A 16,739-nucleotide genomic window follows, 5' to 3' on the forward strand; every position below is an offset into this window, starting at 1 on the left:
ACACAAAGTCACCAAACAGCTCCCCCTAACGTTGTAGCAGTTAATTCTTTATGCAGTCTGCTACTGTCTGCCTACAACAGGGGTGTGGAATTTAATGAAATATCTACTTGTCCATGGGACAGGTTGCTTCTTAAATCTACTTGTCCTGTAAACAAATCTACTTGTCCCTTTGGAGCCATGTGGTTTGGAGACAAATTATTTCAGCTATCTCATTATGTAAGAGCTCTGATGCTAGCCTCTCTGATTATGCCCAAGCTACTACTATAGAAGGGCTTAAATACTTGCAATTTCAATCCCTACTAAAGCAATTTCCTTGTTTTGCCACCTTTTTGCAGATCTAAATACTTGGGCTGGAGAAAGCAGTAAGCAATGGTTCCAGGGCTGGAATGCCTTTGAGTCTGCAAACCTACTAACTTGCATGTTTAAGGATTTTCATCAGCTCTTCTCTAATCTTTTCCGATACTAAGAAAGGTTGGAAATTTACTTAACAATGGCAGAGGTAGAAGTTCTTCCAGTGTTAGGAAAAAAGTGGTTGGAGGGAAAGTGAACTTGTAAACGCTCAATTGATTTTCACATGAGCAAATCTACACATGCATTTTGCTAGTGCTAAAATACAGTTCACAAATATTATACAGTTCACAATAGTACGTTTTCCTGGTCTACTTCTTCTGAATTCATGAAAGCCATTAATTCAAAGACATATACCACAGGTGTACTTCTGTGACTTTCTTTACGAATTGGGTCCCTAATTAGGTCTGGAGTTAACCAAGACATTTTGTTTTGATTAAACTTCTATTTCTCTCTCTCTCTGCTGGTTGGCTTTACTGTGAGTGATTGTATTCTGCTCTTCCACAAGGAGCACATTGGCACGCAAAGTAGTTTTGTTCAGTGCCAGAACCTACTGTGGCAATCAGTGGCATAATGAAACTGGACGGCTCCCCCCTGCAAAGAACATAGAAGTAGTCCCTCCTCCAGACTTATTCAGGGCAGCTGCTGTGCTAAGGGGGCCCAATGGAGGGTCCCCCTGCATGGCAGGGGCTTTGGTACCTTTATTACGCCGCTGGTGGCAATGTGTGCTTTTTGAGACTAAAAAACGTTTTTTTGCTTTTTGAGAGTATTCGTTGCAGTGATGAGGGCCTGGCAGCTCCACAACAATAAAGTGTTACAAAAGCCATGTCAAAACAAGAAACACATTGGCGAAACCAAAAAACTCACAACAAATGTTGTATCAGTTGGCTTTACCGGTGCTTATTTATTTTCATGCTTCCCATAATTTTGTTGGAAATGGTTACACTTATTTTCCATTAGGAATATTTTTGGGAAATACTAGCATGCATCCACAAATAATACCAAATGACGCTTGAAAGAAATAGCATCTTAAATTTCATAGTAGCAAAATAATTTTTTTCATACTTGCATTTTCCTGTACATTTTATTTTGAAAGTAAAGAATCATCACTCTTGCTTACAAGCTTCTGCAAACATTTGCAACTAGTCAGAGAGCATTATACTTAGCCTCATATTGTTAAACTTTTCAAACAAGTGTATACAGGTTTTTTTTTTGTACTGGAACTAATGTCAGTAATACAGTGTGACTTTAAAATGTTTATTTACAGTGCTCTCCCTAACAGTAAAGGTTTTCCAATAATGAACCATAAATACAAGTTCAAACAGCCTTAGCATATGAACATGCTTATTACCTCTACTGCAGAGAGTTCCCTTCTCTGTAAACTGGCAACCAAAGGGTTTGTGCTGCAGGGTTTCGGGCCTACTTGTCCCAAGGACAAAATAAACATGAAAACTTGTTTCCCTTGACCCCAAACAATATGTCCCGGGCGTCGGGATATAGGAATTCCACATCCGTGCTACAAGGGGTAAAGAGTACTTCTAGGCCCAATGGCCACATTCCTCTACTACTTGGGTTGGTTGAGGTTTACATATCAACAGCAACATGCATGCCAACAGAACTTCTGCCTCACACACCCAAAAAAACACTACCACACCGACTTGCAGACCCACACAGCCACTCACACACCCATTCACACACTCACACGCCCACTAACAGACCCACAAAACCACTACCCTCCCCACTCATAGACCCACATAGCCCCTCACACAACCATTCATACACTCACACACCCACCCACGTGGACACTCTTTCACAGAAACACACTCACAGCCCCACTCACATGCCCACTCACAGACCCACAAAACCACTACCACACCCACTCACAGACCCACACAGCCACTCACACAACTACTGGCACACACACACTCACACACCTACTCACAGTCCCACACAACCATTGACACTTTCAAACACCCACTCACACACCCCTTCACCCCCTCACAGACCCATTGACACTCACATACCTACTCACACACCCATTCACACACTCACTCAAAGACCCACAAACCCCCTGCGTACCCCCTCACAGACCCACAAAGCCACTCACACACTTACACAACCACTCACTGACCCATACAACCACTACTGCACCCCCTCACAGATCCACAAAACCACTACCACACCCAGGCAGCCACTCACACTCACTCACATTCCCACAAAACCACTACCACATCCACTGACAGATTCCCACAGCCACTCACACACCCACTTACACACCCATTCACACACACTAACTCACCCACCCACTCATAGACCCACAAAACCACTATTGCTCCCACTCACAGACCCACACAGCCTCTCACACAACTACTCACACACCCATACACTCACACGCCCACTCACAGTGACATACATGTAGACATATGGCAGCAGTCATTCCTACATTGACAAACATATAACATAGTTTTTCTTTCTTTAAACTTAATAGGCGGTTCTAAAAAGAGACATTTTTGAGTTTTTAGAAATGTTTTTTGGTGTTTTCATTTTTTATACAACAAACTATAACTATAAAAAATTAATTCAAAAATGCACAGGACTTGAGCAAAGAGTGTTCTAAAAAATAAAAAAATTAACATTTGTGGTCAATGACAGTGAGCACAAATGGTGGCATGAACTGTTCTACCACATTAACAATGTTATTGCACACTGTGCCATAACATGTATGTTTTAGCATCTGGGGTTCTACTGCAGGGGTGTTTGGAGGTAAAGCAGCAGGAACCAGGACTCTGGGATCAAGTTGAGCTGGAACACTTGATGTTGATGCATGTGGTGCATCCCTCTGGACCTCCACTCTCGTCAGTAGCGGGGGCAGATGTTTTCGTATGCTGCTTGTTCCATGAGGGAATGTTTTGTTGTCCCTCTTGAAAGTTCTTTATTACAAAAGGTTGCATTTGACAACATTTGCTACCACCTTTTTGCCTCCAGATGGCACTGGGAAAAAGTTCCATGCAATGGATTATTTTTATTCGTGGCTGTTCTTCTTCCTCTTGATCCTGGTGCTCTTCCTCCTTGTAGGAAGTTGGCTCTGTATGTGCTATTTCAAAGTAAGGAATAGCATGCACAGAGTCCAAGGGTTCCCCTTAGAGGTAAAATAGTGGTAAAAATAGATAATACTAATGCTCTATTTTGTGGTAGTGTGGTCGAGCAGTAGGCTTATCCAAGCAGTAGTGTTAAGCATTTGTTGTACATACACATAGACAATAAATGAGGTACACACACTCAGAGACAAATCCAGCCAATAGGTTTTTGTATAGAAAAATATATTTTCTTAGTTTATTTTAAGAACCACAGGTTCAAATTCTACATGTAATATCTCATTCGAAAGGTATTGCAGGTAAGTACTTTAGGAACTTTAAATCATAAAAATTGCATGTATACTTTTCAAGTTATTGACAAATAGCTGTTTTAAAAGTGGACACAGTGCAATTTTCACAGTTCCTAGGGGAGGTAAGTATTTGTTAGGTTAACCAGGTAAGTAGGACACTTACAGGGCTTAGTTCTTGGTCCAAAGTAGCCCACCGTTGGGGGTTCAGAGCAACCCCAAAGTTACCACACCAGCAGCTCAGGGCCGGTCAGGTGCAGAGTTCAAAGTGGTGCCCAAAACACATAGGCTTCAATGGAGAAGGGGGTGCCCCGGTTCCAGTCTGCCAGCAGGTAAGTACCCGGGGGGGACACAAGCCCACACAGGAATTTCACCCTCAGCGGCGCGGGGGCAGCCGGGTGCAGTGTTAGAACAAGCGTCGGGTTTGTAGTGTTAGTCTATGGGAGATCTAGGGATCTCTTCAGCGCTGCAGGCAGGCAAGGGGGGGGGTTCCTCGGGGAAACCTCCACTTGGGCAAGGGAGAGGGACTCCTGGGGGTCACTTCTCCAGTGAAAGTCCGGTCCTTCAGGTCCTGGGGGCTGCGGGTGCAGGGTCTCTCCCAGGCGTCGGGTTTTGGATTCAAGGAGTCGCGGTCAGGGGAAGCCGGGGATTCCCTCTGCAGGCAGCGCTGTGGGTGCTCAGGGAGGACAGGTTTTTGTACTCACAGTATCAGAGTAGTCCTGGGGTCCCTCCTGAGGTGTTGGATCTCCACCAGCCGAGTCGGGGTCGCCGGGTGCAGTGTTGCAAGTCTCACGCTTCTTGCGGGGAGCTTGCAGGGTTCTTTCAAGGCTGCTGGAAACAAAGTTGCAGCCTTTCTTGGAGCAGGTCCGCTGTCCTCAGGAGTTTCTTGTCTTTTCGAAGCAGGGGCAGTCCTCAGAGGATGTCGAGGTCGCTGGTCCCTTTGGAAGGCGTCGCTGGAGCAGGATCTTTGGAAGGCAGGAGACAGGCCGGTGAGTTTCTGGAGCCAAGGCAGTTGTCGTCTTCTGGTCTTCCTCTGCAGGGGTTTTCAGCTAGGCAGTCCTTCTTCTTGTTGTTGCAGGAATCTAATTTTCTAGGGTTCAGGGTAGCCCTTAAATACTAAATTTAAGGGTGTGTTTACGTCTGGGGGGTTAGTAGCCAATGGCTACTAACCCTGAGGGTGGGTACACCCTCTTTGTGCCTCCTCCCAAGTGGAGGGGGTCACAATCCTAACCCTATTGGGGGAATCCTCCATCTGCAAGATGGAGGATTTCTAAAAGTTAGAGTCACTTCAGCTCAGGACACCTTAGGGGCTGTCCTGACTGGCCAGTGACTCCTCCTTGTTGCTTTCTTTGTTCCCTCCAGCCTTGCCGCCAAAAGTGGGGGCCGTGGCCGGAGGGGGCGGGCAACTCCACTAAGCTGGAGTGCCCTGCTGGGCTGTGACAAAGGGGTGAGCCTTTGAGGCTCACCGCCAGGTGTCACAGCTCCTGCCTGGGGGAGGTGTTAGCATCTCCACCCAGTGCAGGCTTTGTTACTGGCCTCAGAGTGACAAAGGCACTCTCCCCATGGGGCCAGCAACATGTCTCTAGTGTGGCAGGCTGCTGGAACCAGTCAGCCTACACAGATAGTTGGTTAAGTTTCAGGGGGCACCTCTAAGGTGCCCTCTGTGGTGTATTTTACAATAAAATGTACACTGGCATCAGTGTGCATTTATTGTGCTGAGAAGTTTGATACCAAACTTCCCAGTTTTCAGTGTAGCCATTATGGTGCTGTGGGGTTCGTGTTTGACAGACTCCCAGACCATATACTCTTATGGCTACCCTGCACTTACAATGTCTAAGGTTTTGTTTAGACACTGTAGGGGTACCATGCTCATGCACTGGTACCCTCACCTATGGTATAGTGCACCCTGCCTTAGGGCTGTAAGGCCTGCTAGAGGGGTGACTGACCTATACTTGCATAGGCAGTGAGAGGCTGGCATGGCACCCTGAGGGGAGTGCCATGTCAACTTACTCATTTTGTTCTCACTAGCACACACAAGCTTGTAAGCAGTGTGTCTCTGCTGAGTGAGGGGTCTCTAGGGAGGCATAATACATGCTGCAGCCCTTAGAGACCTTCCCTGGCATCAGGGCCCTTGGTACCAGAGGTACCAGTTACAAGGGACTTATCTGGATGCCAAGGTGTGCCAATTGTGGAAACAATGGTACATTTTAGGTGAAAGAACACTGGTGCTGGGGCCTGGTTAGCAGGGTCCCAGCACACTTCTCAGTCAAGTCAGCATCAGTATCAGGCAAAAAGTGGGGGGTAACTGCAACAGGGAGCCATTTCTTTACACAAGCCCCCCCCAGCCCACAGGCCAGGAGACTCAGCCCAAGCTGGGAGAGTCTTCCTAGTCTGTCAGGCGAGGAAGAGTAGAGGAAATAGGCTGGTTTGTTGCAGGGCCTACTCTGCCTTACATCCTCCTGTTCAGGTCATTCCCTCTGGGGAACTGACCCACTTCCACAGTGATAGGACCTAGTCTGAACTGCCTCTTGTCTGTGCTTTTTATGTCTTCACCCATTCTCTCTATTTTGGGGTTAGAGGTATCCACCTCTGCTAATCTTATCTTAGCCAGGGTCACCCCTAGCTTACCCAAAGAGGTTACCCAGAGCTGGAGTAACCCCACCATGACCAACAGGGTCAGGGGGCCTAACTTGCTATTTGGCATGGGGTCTGACCACCATGCCAAGGATAGTGCAGCCATAAAGGCTAACACCCAGCAGAGGCCACTGACAGCTGTCAGTGCCCAGAACCACACCTTTAGCTCTTCACCTACAAGGGAAGGGGCTAAGTTACAGGCTTCTTTGGGTTCAGGGTGCCTGTCTGCTGTATTAGAGTGGGGGGTTACCACATCTTGTAGTAAACACCCTTCTTCCACTCTTTCTTCTGTTAGCTGAGGAGCCACCCACTCAGGCTTAACAGTTGCCTGACTAGCCAGGACTTCTTGTGGGTCAGGTTGGACTTTATCAGAGCCATTTTTGGAGTTCTCCCCTACTGGAGCAGAATCTCCTTGGCTTGCTGGAACCTTGGCTAAAGGATGTCCACCTTTCCTACTCTGTTTCCTTTTCTTTTTCTTCTGGGGCCTACTTGCATTTACTGCAGAGGCAGGCACTCCAGAATCCTTGGGAGAGGACTGGCCCTGGACCAGTTCTTCTCTTAGGCTCTGACTAACCTCTGGGTAGTCATTTCCAAGGAGACAATCAAGGGGGAGGTCTGTACTGACTACCACCCTTCTCCAGCTAAAAGTTCCACCCACTTCTATGGGCACAAGAGCCACAGGCCTATTAGTGACCCTGTCTGGGCTAACTCTTACTCTGGCCATCTCACCTGGGATGTACTGGTTTGAGAGCACCAGCCTGTCATGCACAATAGTGTGACTGGCACAAGTGTCTCTCAGGGCAGTGGCTGGGATTCCATTCACCTGTAGGTGGTGGAAGTGTCTACTTCCCTCTGGAATCTCCAACTCACCTGTTGGGCCCTTTTTCCAGTTGAAGGCTATGAAGACCTCCTCATCTGAGGAGTCATCCCCAATGGCTACATTGGTCACCCCTGGGATTTTGCTAGGGGGTTTGTTTTTGGGACAAGAAGTGTCCTTGGTGTGGTGCCCTGTCTGTTTACAGTTATGGCACCATGCCTTAGTGGCATCCCAGCTCTTACCCTGGTACCCACCTTTGTTTTGGGTTGTGTCTCTGGGCCCACCCACCTGGTCTGGTTTTTGGGGGCCTACAGGGGACTCTTTTTCTTTGTTTCTAGTGTCACCCACTTTCTCCTGGGGAGGCTTTGTAACCCCTTTCTTTTGGTCACCCCCAGTGGAAGTTTTGGTTACCCTAGTCTTGACCCAGTGGTCTGCCTTCTTTCCCAATTCTTGGGGAGAAATTGGACCTAGGTCTACCAGATACTGATGCAACTTTTCATTGAAGCAGTTACTTAAAATGTGTTCTTTCATAAACAAATTATAAAGCCCAACATAGTCATACACTTCATTTCCAGTTACCCAACCATCCAGTGTTTTCACTGAGTAGTCAACATAATCAACCCAGGTCTGGCTCGAGGATTTTTGAGCCCCCCTGAATCTAATTCTATACTCCTCAGTGGAGAATCCAAAGCCCTCAATCAGGGTACCCTTCATGAGGTCATAAGATTCTGCATCTTTTCCAGAGAGTGTGAGGAGTCTATCCCTACACTTTCCTGTGAACATTTCCCAAAGGAGAGCACCCCAGTGAGATTTGTTCACTTTTCTGGTTACACAAGCCCTCTCAAAAGCTGTGAACCATTTGGTGATGTCATCACCATCTTCATATTTTGTTACAATCCCTTTGGGGATTTTCAACATGTCAGGAGAATCTCTGACCCTATTTATGTTGCTGCCACCATTGATGGGTCCTAGGCCCATCTCTTTTCTTTCCCTTTCTATGGCTAGGATCTGTCTTTCCAAAGCCAATCTTTTGGCCATCCTGGCTAACTGGATGTCCTCTTCACTGGAGTTATCCTCAGTGATTTCAGAGGTGTTGGTCTCTCCTGTGAGGGAACCAGCATCTCTGACTATTATTTTTGGAGTCAGGGTTTGAGAGACCCTGTTCTCCCTAGATAGGACTGGTAGGGGGGAATTTTCCTCCAAGTCACTATCCTCTTCCTCTGAGTTGCCACCCTCAGAGGGGTTGGCCTTTTCAAACTCTGCCAAAAGCTCCTGGAGCTGTATTTTGGTAGGTTTGGGGCCCATTGTTATTTTCTTTATTTTACAGAGTGACCTTAGCTCCCTCATCTTAAGATGGAGGTAAGGTGTGGTGTCGAGTTCCACCACAGTCACATCTGTGCTAGACATTTTGCTTCTAAAAGTTGGAATAGTTTTTAAGAATCTACAACTGGTTCTAGAATCTAATTCAAACTTTTACAAACTTTTAAACTCTAAAAGAAATGCTAAACAGGATCTAACACAAGGCCCTAGCAGGTCTTTTAAGAATTTAGAAAACTTTTCAAATTGCAAAAATCAATTTCTAATGACAATTTTGGAATTTGTCGTGTGATCAGGTATTGGCTGAGTAGTCCAGCAAATGCAAAGTCTTGTATCCCACCGCTGCCACCAATGTAGGAAGTTGGCTCTGTATGTGCTATTTCAAAGTAAGGAATAGCATGCACAGAGTCCAAGGGTTCCCCTTAGAGGTAAAATAGTGGTAAAAATAGATAATACTAATGCTCTATTTTGTGGTAGTGTGGTCGAGCAGTAGGCTTATCCAAGGAGTAGTGTTAAGCATTTGTTGTACATACACATAGACAATAAATGAGGTACACACACTCAGAGACAAATCCAGCCAATAGGTTTTTGTATAGAAAAATATCTTTTCTTAGTTTATTTTAAGAACCACAGGTTCAAATTCTACATGTAATATCTCATTCGAAAGGTATTGCAGGTAAGTACTTTAGGAACTTTAAATCATAAAAATTGCATGTATACTTTTCAAGTTATTGACAAATAGCTGTTTTAAAAGTGGACACAGTGCAATTTTCACAGTTCCTAGGGGAGGTAAGTATTTGTTAGGTTAACCAGGTAAGTAGGACACTTACAGGGCTTAGTTCTTGGTCCAAAGTAGCCCACCGTTGGGGGTTCAGAGCAACCCCAAAGTTACCACACCAGCAGCTCAGGGCCGGTCAGGTGCAGAGTTCAAAGTGGTGCCCAAAACACATAGGCTTCAATGGAGAAGGGGGTGCCCCGGTTCCAGTCTGCCAGCAGGTAAGTACCCGCGTCTTAGGAGGGCAGACCAGGGGGGTTTTGTAGGGCACCGGGGGGGACACAAGCCCACACAGGAATTTCACCCTCAGCGGCGCGGGGGCAGCCGGGTGCAGTGTTAGAACAAGCGTCGGGTTTGTAGTGTTAGTCTATGGGAGATCTAGGGATCTCTTCAGCGCTGCAGGCAGGCAAGGGGGGGGTTCCTCGGGGAAACCTCCACTTGGGCAAGGGAGAGGGACTCCTGGGGGTCACTTCTCCAGTGAAAGTCCGGTCCTTCAGGTCCTGGGGGCTGCGGGTGCAGGGTCTCTCCCAGGCGTCGGGTTTTGGATTCAAGGAGTCGCGATCAGGGGAAGCCGGGGATTCCCTCTGCAGGCGGCGCTGTGGGTGCTCAGGGAGGACAGGTTTTTGTACTCACAGTATCAGAGTAGTCCTGGGGTCCCTCCTGAGGTGTTGGATCTCCACCAGCCGAGTCGGGGTCGCCGGGTGCAGTGTTGCAAGTCTCACGCTTCTTGCGGGGAGCTTGCAGGGTTCTTTCAAGGCTGCTGGAAACAAAGTTGCAGCCTTTCTTGGAGCAGGTCCGCTGTCCTCGGGAGTTTCTTGTCTTTTCGAAGCAGGGGCAGTCCTCAGAGGATGTCGAGGTCGCTGGTCCCTTTGGAAGGCGTCGCTGGAGCAGGATCTTTGGAAGGCAGGAGACAGGCCGGTGAGTTTCTGGAGCCAAGGCAGTTGTCGTCTTCTGGTCTTCCTCTGCAGGGGTTTTCAGCTAGGCAGTCCTTCTTCTTGTTGTTGCAGGAATCTAATTTTCTAGGGTTCAGGGTAGCCCTTAAATACTAAATTTAAGGGTGTGTTTAGGTCTGGGGGGTTAGTAGCCAATGGCTACTAGCCCTGAGGGTGGGTACACCCTCTTTGTGCCTCCTCCCAAGGGGAGGGGGTCACAATCCTAACCCTATTGGGGGAATCCTCCATCTGCAAGATGGAGGATTTCTAAAAGTTAGAGTCACTTCAGCTCAGGACACCTTAGGGGCTGTCCTGACTGGCCAGTGACTCCTCCTTGTTGCTTTCTTTGTTCCCTCCAGCCTTGCCGCCAAAAGTGGGGGCCGTGGCCGGAGGGGGCGGGCAACTCCACTAAGCTGGAGTGCCCTGCTGGGCTGTGACAAAGGGGTGAGCCTTTGAGGCTCACCGCCAGGTGTCACAGCTCCTGCCTGGGGGAGGTGTTAGCATCTCCACCCAGTGCAGGCTTTGTTACTGGCCTCAGAGTGACAAAGGCACTCTCCCCATGGGGCCAGCAACATGTCTCTAGTGTGGCAGGCTGCTGGAACCAGTCAGCCTACACAGATAGTTGGTTAAGTTTCAGGGGGCACCTCTAAGGTGCCCTCTGTGGTGTATTTTACAATAAAATGTACACTGGCATCAGTGTGCATTTATTGTGCTGAGAAGTTTGATACCAAACTTCCCAGTTTTCAGTGTAGCCATTATGGTGCTGTGGGGTTCGTGTTTGACAGACTCCCAGACCATATACTCTTATGGCTACCCTGCACTTACAATGTCTAAGGTTTTGTTTAGACACTGTAGGGGTACCATGCTCATGCACTGGTACCCTCACCTATGGTATAGTGCACCCTGCCTTAGGGCTGTAAGGCCTGCTAGAGGGGTGACTGACCTATACTTGCATAGGCAGTGAGAGGCTGGCATGGCACCCTGAGGGGAGTGCCATGTCGACTTACTCATTTTGTTCTCACTAGCACACACAAGCTTGTAAGCAGTGTGTCTCTGCTGAGTGAGGGGTCTCTAGGGTGGCATAATACATGCTGCAGCCCTTAGAGACCTTCCCTGGCATCAGGGCCCTTGGTACCAGAGGTACCAGTTACAAGGGACTTATCTGGATGCCAAGGTGTGCCAATTGTGGAAACAATGGTACATTTTAGGTGAAAGAACACTGGTGCTGGGGCCTGGTTAGCAGGGTCCCAGCACACTTCTCAGTCAAGTCAGCATCAGTATCAGGCAAAAAGTGGGGGGTAACTGCAACAGGGAGCCATTTCTTTACACTCCTGCTCTCTTTCTCCTCCTGATGCTATTCTATATGATGATTCACATAAAAAATAAAAAAATAAGAAAAAATGAAGAGTTCCACCTGAGCTGCAGAGGTTTCAAGACTAAGGAGACACACCCAAAGAATAAGAAATGGAAAGTAACATTCTATACAAGAGGTTGGCAGGTTTTCCAACCAATCAAGTGCATTTGTTGCTGTGTCACGGGATATTAGATATGACAGCCTTATGGTGGGCTTTCCCCAACTTTTTGCCTGCCTCCCTCCACTTTTCTGATACTGTGTTTGCTGGTTTTAAGACTGTGCACTTTACAACTTCTGTCCAGTGCTAAAGTGTATATGCTCTCTCCCCTAAACATGGTAACATTGGTTCCTACCCAATTGGCATATTTAATGTACTTGTAAGTCCCTAGTGAAGTGCACTACCTGTGCCCAGGGCCTGTACATTAAATGCTACTAGTGGTCCCGCAACACTGATTGTGCCACCCACATAAGTAGCCCCTTAACCATGTCTCAGGCCTGCCTTTGCAAGGCCTGTGTGTGCAGTTTCACTGCCACTTCGTCTTGGCATTTAAAGGTATTTGCCAAGCCTTAAACTCCCCTTTTCCTACATATAAGTGACCACTAAGGTAGGCTCTAGGTAACCCATAGGGCAGGGTGCTATGTAGGTAAAAGGCAGGACACGTACTTATGTTTTACATGTCCTGGTAATGAAAAACTCCTAAATTCATTTTCCACTACTGTGGGCCCTGCTCCTCTCAGACTAGCATTAGAACTGCCCTCATATACTCTTAAGAGGTAGATTCTGATCTGGAAGGAGTAGTCTTGTCTTGTTTTGTATTACCAGACAGGACTGGTAATAGAAGATTCTGCTTAATGGCAATGTTGGATTTAATATTACTATTTTAGAAATGTCACTTTTAGACAGTGGGCATTTCTCTGCACTTACTAGCATCTGTGCCTTCCAGCCTGTCTCCAATCCACGTCTGGTCTGTGCTGGTTAACAGCTCCCCTTGTGCATTCTACCCAGACAACCATAAACACAGGACACTCAGTCACGATTCTTATACAAATACAGTCACTATGATTGTGTACGAGTACACAGTCAGTGATTTGGTTATATTTTGATTGTGTGTTCCTTATTGTATTGTAGAGTCAGCAGTTGAAGTGCATTTAAAAAAAGTATGGGAGCTGTGATGCTGCATGCAGGGGGGTGGGGTCAGTGAGTGTGGGGGTCAGGGTAAAAAATGTGGCTAGAAAAAATTAAATAATCTGTGAGTGTTTTCGTTGGTCTTTCACCATCAGGAAGCTACATATAAAATGCAGTTTAAATGAAAAATACTATGTAAAAAAAGTTTTTACTCATTGTGAAATGCACTAAAGTTTATTATGAAACCTCTATTTGTTGAAGAAGAGGTCTGTGTGTAACCAGAGAGCCACAGAATTAAGTCTTGATTGGTGCGGTGGAGAGAAGTGATTTGTACATTTTTAGTGCTATGAGGTCACAGTCTGTTACAGAAAGCACTTTGAAATGTAATTCATTATTTTAAACTTGCACTACACACAGTATAAGATAGATTGCTACACAATGTGCAAAATGTTTAAAATAAAACGGTGCTTCCAAAATATCGATTTTAGTAATACCCACAGTGTACGTAGTGCATTTTGTTTTACATTACTTCCTCTTCAACAGCTCCAGGTGTAGTAAGCGTGATATAAATAAAATTACAACTAAAAGCATGCACTTCACAGCTCAGTTGTTGACTCTTTGCACTATCACTGAAAAATAATAAATCTTTGTCTTGACAAAGCTTTGAGTGATTGGGTCAAATAAAGCCAGTACTTGCTCTTAGGTACCCTTTACATTTGCAGATTGACTTGTAGCGCACATTTATATTTCTTTCAGGCAAGCAGGCACGGTGGCAGGAAGGCATGTTTAGCTGTCTGATCGGCTTTGGTGTCACAGCACAGGGAGACCCACTGAATGGTACTTCAGCTGAGGCATTTAAACTGTAGAAATGAACCGTCCCGTGATGGTTGTCTTTTTGCAAAAAGTAGAGGAACAGTGTTTCATTAATCAAAAAAGTATGAGCACCCGCCCACTTGGACCACTGTGTAGAGTTAGGTTCATACTCCTTCTTTCATCCTGAGGAGGCCACAATGATATGGCCGAAACGCACTGACATTTAAACAGCAAGGAGTCCAATGGCTAAAAAAACAAGCATTTGCAATGCAATGGGTCTCGCGTTTGCTCATGTTAGAGCTGATAGCGTTGTAAACTCCTAACCCGACTTTTCACCTATCGGCAACTTTTCACCTATCGGCAAAAGTGTATTTATGTACGTAACCCGAAAAAGTGCAATTAACTATGTAAAGCGCTCGACTTCTGCCAAGCGAAATCGCGCTAGTAAATTAGAGAAAAAGTAGTCCACGATCCGGACAGAAAACAGCGAGCCTCGCATGTTTTCTGTACTTGGTCGATGCGCTCAAGGAGGGCTAGCCACCGGAAAAGGCATGATGTATGCATGCCTTCGACTAATGAAAGCAAGCAGATTTTATTAGGCAAGCCCACGAACCAATCAAAAACACTGACGTGACGTCAACAGGGCTCCAAGCCCTTTTCTAAACACTAAAGCGTCTCGCTGCGATACGCATGCGCTAGCGCATGCAACGCAGGCTCGACCCTATAAAGGAAAAGTGACAAGCAGTGAATATACCAGATTGAATTACTATGTCTAAATGTGTCGACTTTGGTATCTGGTCTCTGGAATCGGACTACCTTGAGGTGGATTTAGATAATAAAAGATGCACTTGACAGCCCAAACTGATATGAAAGCCCTTGAGGGGTCTGTACTCCATAGTTGATTCTCATTTTGAAAAAGTGTTCTTTTAATTGTATGGTACTGTATTAGAAGATATACGTCTTTTGTGTATTGCAATGATATGTGAATGTAGAGTGTATTATACAGTGTACATAAATACAACAAGACCGGTGTTATTTTTCCATATTGCACAAACTGCCTGGTAGTGAGAGCTGTTGATAAATTGAATGCAATATAATAGATAAGAAAAATAAAGTATGTTGTCCAATAATCAAAGTATTATTGTGGACGGATTCACTCTGTATATATATTGCCTACAAGCCATTAATGTGTGTATTCATTTTTCTACAAAGACAGCAGAGGTAAATGTCCTCAACCGCCAAATGTGTGGCCCAGAGTGTACTGCCTGCTCTTTGGCCTCCTGAGCCCACAGTTCAACTCTGAAGTATACCCAGTTCAATAAGTTCACTGGGTGAGGCGTACAGTTCATTGTAATGAAAAATCCTGCCCCCTGTGGACTGTATTGCAGAGGAAATTCTTCCGGTGAACTCCGATCCTGATTTAGCACTTCCTCCGAAAATACAAGGATTTTCCTTTACTAACAAATGTTAAATTAGTCTTAATGTCCTCTCTTCGGTGGTGATCAGGTGGAATTTCAGCCAAGGGAGGGTGAAAAATCGGCCTAAAAATAAAAGGTATGGTATCTTAGAAACGTGAAGTTCAAAGTCAAAGTAATTCACAGGAAAATACTACGGAATCAATTGCTTTTCCTGTAACAGAGTAAAGCGACCTTCGAAAACGGAGGGCAACCCGCTGGCTTGGGGGGGGGGGGGGGGGGGGGGGGAATGTGTGTGGACACCTATGTGTCCACCAACAAGCAAGCACCTTAATACTGCTAATACCTTTTCCACTTTGGAATGTTGCTGAATACTCTGCTTTACTGTAGACCACAAACACGAAAAAATAAGCGAGTTGCCCAGAGAAAGGCTGTGCTATAATGCTACTGGGCCCTTGCCCCAAGTGTGCTGTGCATAGTGATACTCTGTTCTCTACGGCAGTGGCGTAACAAATGCACCCGCGGCCCCCCTCAGCACAGCAGCTGGCCGGAGTGCGTCCGGAGGGGGGGGGGTGGCGAGGGTGGCTTCGTGTTCTTTGCATGGATTGGAGGCCCCCTCCAGTTTCGTTACGTCACTGCTCTACGGTATGGTGTGCTCGATTGTGACCAGCGCTGCTGTGTATTGGTCATTCTCCGCTACTAGCCACGTAAAAATGCTGCAGCCCCGTGGTCGGATCACTTGTCCACCCTGAAGTGCTTTGTCCTGGCAATTCACCAGCACATGGCGCACTGCTTGTCACTGACCATTAGTACATGGCTTCACTATTCTGCTATTCACTGGTTCATGTTTTACTTATGTGCTACAGTCATTTGATCGCTTTTGCATTACTTCCTAGGGACCCCTAATGCATCGATATCCACGTAACATGTTCTATCAATGTACGTCAGCTCTCCCTCTTGGTATCCAAGAACAATGACAAACATCTTCTTTTCACAGTCTTTCTTCTAAAATATCAATACTTACATGTTAGTAAGCAATGTGAATGCTTCCCTTTACCCTTGCATAATTGCCACCGGGATATCGTATAGATTACTATGTATTTACCAGTCACTTTGTAAACAGTGTCGGGCACTGCAGCTGGTGCCAATTAGTTGACATAACCTGTACATCGTGGTGTATCTCTGGAGCAAGGGGCCGATAAGTTCCGTAACCACCCTTCAATGAGACAAGAATCGTTCCTCTCCCCTAAAGGTCTGCTTCCTTCCCCCTCCCCCCTCAGCTAGTGCCCTTCTCACCTGCAACTACTCGCGCTGCTGTGAGAGCCCCCATCACAACGTCGTACACGCGAACTTGTCTGTTGCACGTCTTCTGAGCACACCTCGCCTGGCACGCTGTCCGCTCCACGCGCTGATTATCTCACCATTCTTACCTTGCTATCGACGTGCCAGCTCGCTATCCCGCGATTAGGCTTGTACATTCCTAAAGCCCGCCCCTCTCCTTTGCCCCGCCCCGCCCCGCCGTAGCACTTTCGTGGCTTGAGGGTTAATGAACTCAAGGCTCCGCCCCACCCTAGCCCCGCCCCCCCTCCTCGTCCCTTCCTCTTACACGGTGAGGTTGTGTTTAGAGGCCCTTGTCAGATGAAGTGAATAGGGGAGCAGCACATAAACCTTATTTATGTGAAAAAGGCCGATTTATTGTAATAGATGTACATCACATAACATAAATCCTGTGCCTTAGCCTTACAAAACTAAACCTCACTATATAAACACGTTTTATGTCAAGACTGGAGGCTCATATTATGCTTTCAATTCTTGCTTTAGAATAA

The 16,739-nt window shown here is 46.5% G+C and overlaps 1 protein-coding gene across 4 annotated transcripts in view; it reads right to left on the reverse strand.

The window, feature by feature from the left end:
* The window catches only part of LOC138285127 (carotenoid-cleaving dioxygenase, mitochondrial-like), a 374,127-nt gene extending 357,721 nt beyond the window's left edge, over positions 1 to 16,406 (reverse strand). For all 4 annotated transcript variants that reach the window (XM_069224694.1, XM_069224690.1, XM_069224692.1 and 1 more), the window contains exon 1: positions 16,210 to 16,406. Coding sequence is in view for 3 of the 4 variants with exons in the window: in XM_069224690.1 (XP_069080791.1) it covers positions 16,210 to 16,243 (34 nt within the window). In the remaining variant the exon portion in view is untranslated. The remainder of the gene's footprint in view (positions 1 to 16,209) is intronic.
* Positions 16,407 to 16,739: the final 333 nt, after the last annotated feature.

The sequence above is a fragment of the Pleurodeles waltl genome, chromosome 3_1 (assembly GCF_031143425.1).
Source record: "Pleurodeles waltl isolate 20211129_DDA chromosome 3_1, aPleWal1.hap1.20221129, whole genome shotgun sequence".
Taxonomy (NCBI): domain Eukaryota; kingdom Metazoa; phylum Chordata; class Amphibia; order Caudata; family Salamandridae; genus Pleurodeles; species Pleurodeles waltl.